This window comes from Dioscorea cayenensis, chromosome 11 (assembly GCF_009730915.1).
Source record: "Dioscorea cayenensis subsp. rotundata cultivar TDr96_F1 chromosome 11, TDr96_F1_v2_PseudoChromosome.rev07_lg8_w22 25.fasta, whole genome shotgun sequence".
In the NCBI taxonomy this organism is placed as follows: Eukaryota; Viridiplantae; Streptophyta; class Magnoliopsida; order Dioscoreales; family Dioscoreaceae; genus Dioscorea; species Dioscorea cayenensis.
The window spans coordinates 15,273,110-15,277,568 of NC_052481.1; the positions used below are offsets into that span (position 1 = coordinate 15,273,110).

The 4,459-nt window shown below is 42.3% G+C and overlaps 1 protein-coding gene and 1 non-coding gene across 2 annotated transcripts; one reads left to right on the top strand and one right to left on the bottom strand.

Annotated features, from left to right (window-relative positions):
* Window positions 1–456: 456 nt before the first annotated feature.
* LOC120271634 lies at window positions 457–1,891 on the bottom strand. Its single transcript, XM_039278308.1, has 3 exons — window positions 1,511–1,891; window positions 882–1,391; window positions 457–801 (listed from the first exon to the last, which is right to left on the bottom strand). The coding sequence occupies exons 1-3, from the start codon at window positions 1,889–1,891 to the stop codon at window positions 457–459; spliced, it is 1,236 nt and encodes a 411-aa protein (XP_039134242.1).
* A 587-nt stretch (window positions 1,892–2,478) lies between these two features.
* LOC120272895 lies at window positions 2,479–2,585 on the top strand. The gene has a single exon (XR_005540428.1). It is a non-coding gene; the product is annotated as a small nucleolar RNA R71 (small nucleolar RNA).
* Window positions 2,586–4,459: the final 1,874 nt, after the last annotated feature.

A 4,459-nucleotide genomic window follows, 5' to 3' on the forward strand; every position in this document is an offset into this window, starting at 1 on the left:
AAAACTCTCAGGATGAGTCCCGATGGGCATCCTTGTGGCCACAAGGATGATCCTCAGAACTCACGGGATGAATCCCAAGGGGCATCCTTGCGGCCCCAAGGATGGTCCTCGGGATTTTTCTGATGTACAACTTTTTCTCCACACTATGCACACTTTGGTTATGGATGAAACCTTGAAAAATAGAGCCGGAAACAATGATAAAACACTCAAAACATCAACAAGCATGCATCAAGAACAAGAATTGCTCAAAGAACACATGACAAACAAGAGAAGACAAAGGCTAATGAACTAAGAAAAATGATGAAAATGCAACTAAAACCAAACCTCAACTAAAAAAACAAGTTAAGCAAAATAACACAAATGAGAAAAAGAATACGAGAAATGAATGGAACTTGCCTTGGCTCCCAAGAAGCGCTTGTCTAGCATCATTAGCTTGATGTACGTTACCTCAAACAATCATGGTGGAACAAAGGAAGGGAAGTTACCTCGAGCGTTAGGGGCCGTGTTGCCACTTGGAAAATTCAATGAAAGACATGAGAAAACTTTAAATTTACCACGATTTCCAAAGAATAAATGATCAACCTCGTCCGGTGGCAATGTGGATATCTTTCTATTCTCTTTTTGTTTCTCCTTTGATTTTCTCCACATCTTCTTAACACCCATAATTTTCTTGCCATTATGTGATGAATTACCCTCCACTTGATTAATTTGCTGTGTTGGTGGATGAGAGAGTTCTTCCTCAGCATCTTGGCACACTAACTCATTCAAGTACTCATCCAAAGGATTTAAGGCAAGCAACTCCTGCGCACAATCAGAAATAATCACATCAATACCATTAGTGAAGTATAATTGTCATCATGATCAAGTGTGTGCTTCATTGCCTCAGGGAGGGTGAAGACCACTTGCTCGTCTCCAACCCTCAAGGTCATCTTTCCCTCTTTGACATCAATTAAAGCACCTGAAATGTTAAGGAATTGGCGTCCTATAATCAGGGGAACCTCAACATTATCATCCACATCTAGAATCACGAAATCTATAGGAAAAATGAGTTTGTCAACTCTGACAAGGACATCTTCGACTACCCCCCGAGGTCTTCGCACTGACCTATCTGGAAGTTGTAACGTCATTCGTGTAGGTCTTAGGTCTTCTAATTCCAGCTTCAAGAACAAGTTGTATGGCATTACGTTTAGGCTAGCCCCATCATCGGCTAGAGCATGCTCCGTCATCCCTTCACCAATTACACAAGGAATTACAAAACTACCAGGATCCTTTATCTTTTGTAGCATCTTTTTCTCTGGAATGGCCGAGTAGTTCCTAGTAAGTGCAACTGTGCCTTGTTCCTCTAACTTTTTCTTATTGGTGACAAGCAGCTTTAAAAATTTGGCATACTTCTGCATTTGAGCTAGTGCTTCAATATTGGAATATTTATGTTGAGTTGCTTGAAGATATTGAGGAACTTCTTCAATTAAGCTTAATCTTTATCTTGTTTGAGTCTTGAGGGGTATGGTACCACTGGCTTGTATTCATGACCCTTTGAAATGTTAGAATTAGGGGAGTCTTCAACAGTTTTCCTCCCATTCTCCTTGCTTGCATCGTCACTCAAATTAGGGCCTTCCTGGACGGCTACCCCATCATTGGAAGCACTTGGGATCCCTCTTTCCCTTGCTTCCAACTGTCTGCCACTTCTCAAAGTAACGGCTTTTAATTGTTCCCTTGGGTTGATTTTGGTGTTTCTTGGCAAACTCCCCGAGGATCGTTCAGATTGTCCACGAGCAAGTTGTCCCACTTGGTTATCCAGAGATTTGATCGATGCTTGTAAATTTCTCAATATGGTACCAAATTCATCAAGTTTCTTTTCATTATGCACAAAACGTGTCTTTGTGCTAATCATGAATCTAGCCAAAACATCCTCCGTCGAGTATTTCTTCTCTTATGGAGGCGCGGCTTGGTATTGGCTTCCCTGAGATGGTGGGGGTCTGTACTGAGATCGGCCTTGATTCCAAATTGTAAGTGTTGCCAAATTGATTCCCTGATCCCCTTGGTCCACCGCCAACATAATCAATTGTTTCCATAGGAGGTGACGGGCTAACAAAATTTGGCCATTGTGATGTTGCATGCCCTGCCCCACAAGTATCACATGACATAACGGCCTTGGAACCTGAACTGGATCACAACATGAGTTGGTCAATTTTTCGTGCTAGGGCGCCATGCTTCGAACTATTCTCCATGACATGTTTCGTCAGGGCATCAATCTTCGCGGCTAATGCTGTGGATTCATTCACCTCGTACAGCCCTGCAACCCTTGGTGGCTTTTTTCGAGTGCTCCAGTGACACTCATTGCTGGCCATATTCTCAATTAATTCCTCAGCCTCTTTAGGAAGCTTGTTGCTAAAAGCACCACCTGCAGCTGCATCAACGAGTTGCCTAGTAGCATAATTCAACCCGTTACACAATATCTGCACTCTCATCTATGCAAGGAAGCCGTGATGAGGACACTTGTGAAGAAGGTCCTTAAATCATTCATGGGCTTCAAAGAGTGTCTCCGTATCACCTTGCCAGAAAGACGATATCTCCTGTCTCTTTCTTGCAGCTTTGCTTGAAGGAAAATATCGAGCCAGGAACTTCTCAACCATTTCCTTCCAAGTGATGATGGACCTAGGAGATAAGTATGTAAGCCATTTGTATGTTGCTCCTCTCAAACTGAACGGTAACAATCTCAGTCTGATGGCATCGTCTGACACTAAATTGATCTTGAAAATGGAGCATATTTGAAGGAACCTGGCAAGATGGGCATGGGGGTCCTCATCTACTAGACCATCAAACTGTACTTAATTCTGAATCATTCCTATGGTACTCGCCTTGATTTCAAAGTTATTAGCAAGAACAGTTGGTGCTTGGACACTAAATTCTTCTCCGGTGAACTGTGGTCTTTCATATTCTGATAGGGTCTTTCTGGGCTCCGCCATGATTGATTGTTCACTGGACTCAACCCGAATCCCTTTTTGTCTAGAACTTTCTGCTGCTTTTCTCAATTATTGATGCAAAGTTCTTTCTATCTCGTTATCCGGTTCAACCAAGTTTGCTTGACCCGCTCGTGTCATAAGATGTGTACCTACACGGATTGAGGACTCTAGATGTTAGTTAATAACAAGAAACACAAAGATGGAATATTTACAAAAGGCCAACAACCAAAAACAAGAAAAACACAAAAACAAAACAAAAGAGTGAAAACAAAAGGAACAGAAAAGATTATATCAACAGGTTTAAAGCTTTCCAAATATTCCACAGTGGGGTCCCCGGCAACGGTGCCAAAAACTTTGATCGACATAGAGTGTGAACACCCGCAAGTGCATGGGGTTGCCAAGTAATAAACCACTTGCGCACGCACAAGTGGTTCATATTCCCAAGGGGCCCGAGGAACTACTTTACTCACTTCTTACTTATTGTTTTGCTCACTGATTCCAATTCAAGAGAATAGAAAGGAGGAGAAAGTGAAAATGAAAAGCAATAGAAAATCTTAAGAAGTATGACAAAATCAAAACACGGGAAATGCTCAAGGTTTGAAAACAGTCACAGATGTGGGTCCCCAAAGGGGCTACTATAGTGAGTAGGATATTTGAAAAGTTAAGCATGTGGCTAGTTGGACCGAGAAAACCAAAACTTAGGTCAACCCAATGGTCATGGCAATTGACCCCTAATCCGATGCAAGTGTTGAATAAGGAATTCCTTCCACCCAACTTCCCACACGTTTGCAAGGAGAATGATGGTTTTCACAAGTTAGGGTAGAAACACTAGTAGCTTTCAACCCTAGGAATGGAGCGGTACAAATACCCGTTGGTCATGGCGTATTTATACAATAATCCCTTCCAAGTTTCGTGGAGTCTAGCAATAAGGAAATGGTCATGCTACAAAGTGCTACCAAGAATTTGATACATCACTCAATCAAATGTACGAAAACAATCAAGAACACCAAACAAGAATCACAACAAGCCAATCATGCATAAATTACTCAAATAATCCAGAACACCACAAGTTCACCCCCAAGGTTCACCTACATCCGGTGACCTTTGGGTTTAGTTGTTCATGTTCAACAAAGCAACCAAACAATCCATACAAAGAACTAAAAGGAACATGAGGAACACTCCGTCAAAAGGTGAAGACTGAATGACGCTTGAATCCCCAGAGAAAGCCTTCCGAGGATGCCACTCGAAGGGGTGGCTTCCCGTTGTCTTCAACCTCCAAGCAATGAAGTCCTTGAAGTGGATCCTACAAAATGTTGCTCTCCCCACCGAGGAATGCTCGGATTTCCTCTCTTTTTGCCCTCCAAAAGCCCGTGTTCAAGGTGGTGTGGAAGTGGCTTTCAAACTCTAGGTTTTTTTTTCAAGAAGATGATGATAAAAGCCCCTAAAAGTCCCCAAAGAATTTCCCTTCAAAGCCTTTAAACACCCAGATCCCGATG

Excerpts from the sequence above, each read along its gene's own strand:
- LOC120271634 (XM_039278308.1), bottom strand. The coding sequence starts at position 1,891 with ATGATTAGCACAAAGACACGTTTTGTGCATAATGAAAAGAAACTTGAT. Across the intron at positions 1,392-1,510 it reads GTCATGAATACAAGCCAGTG|AAGTATGCCAAATTTTTAAA; the intron begins GTACCATACCCC and ends GCTCAAATGCAG. Across the intron at positions 802-881 it reads TGGTCTTCACCCTCCCTGAG|GAGTTGCTTGCCTTAAATCC; the intron begins GCAATGAAGCAC and ends GATTGTGCGCAG.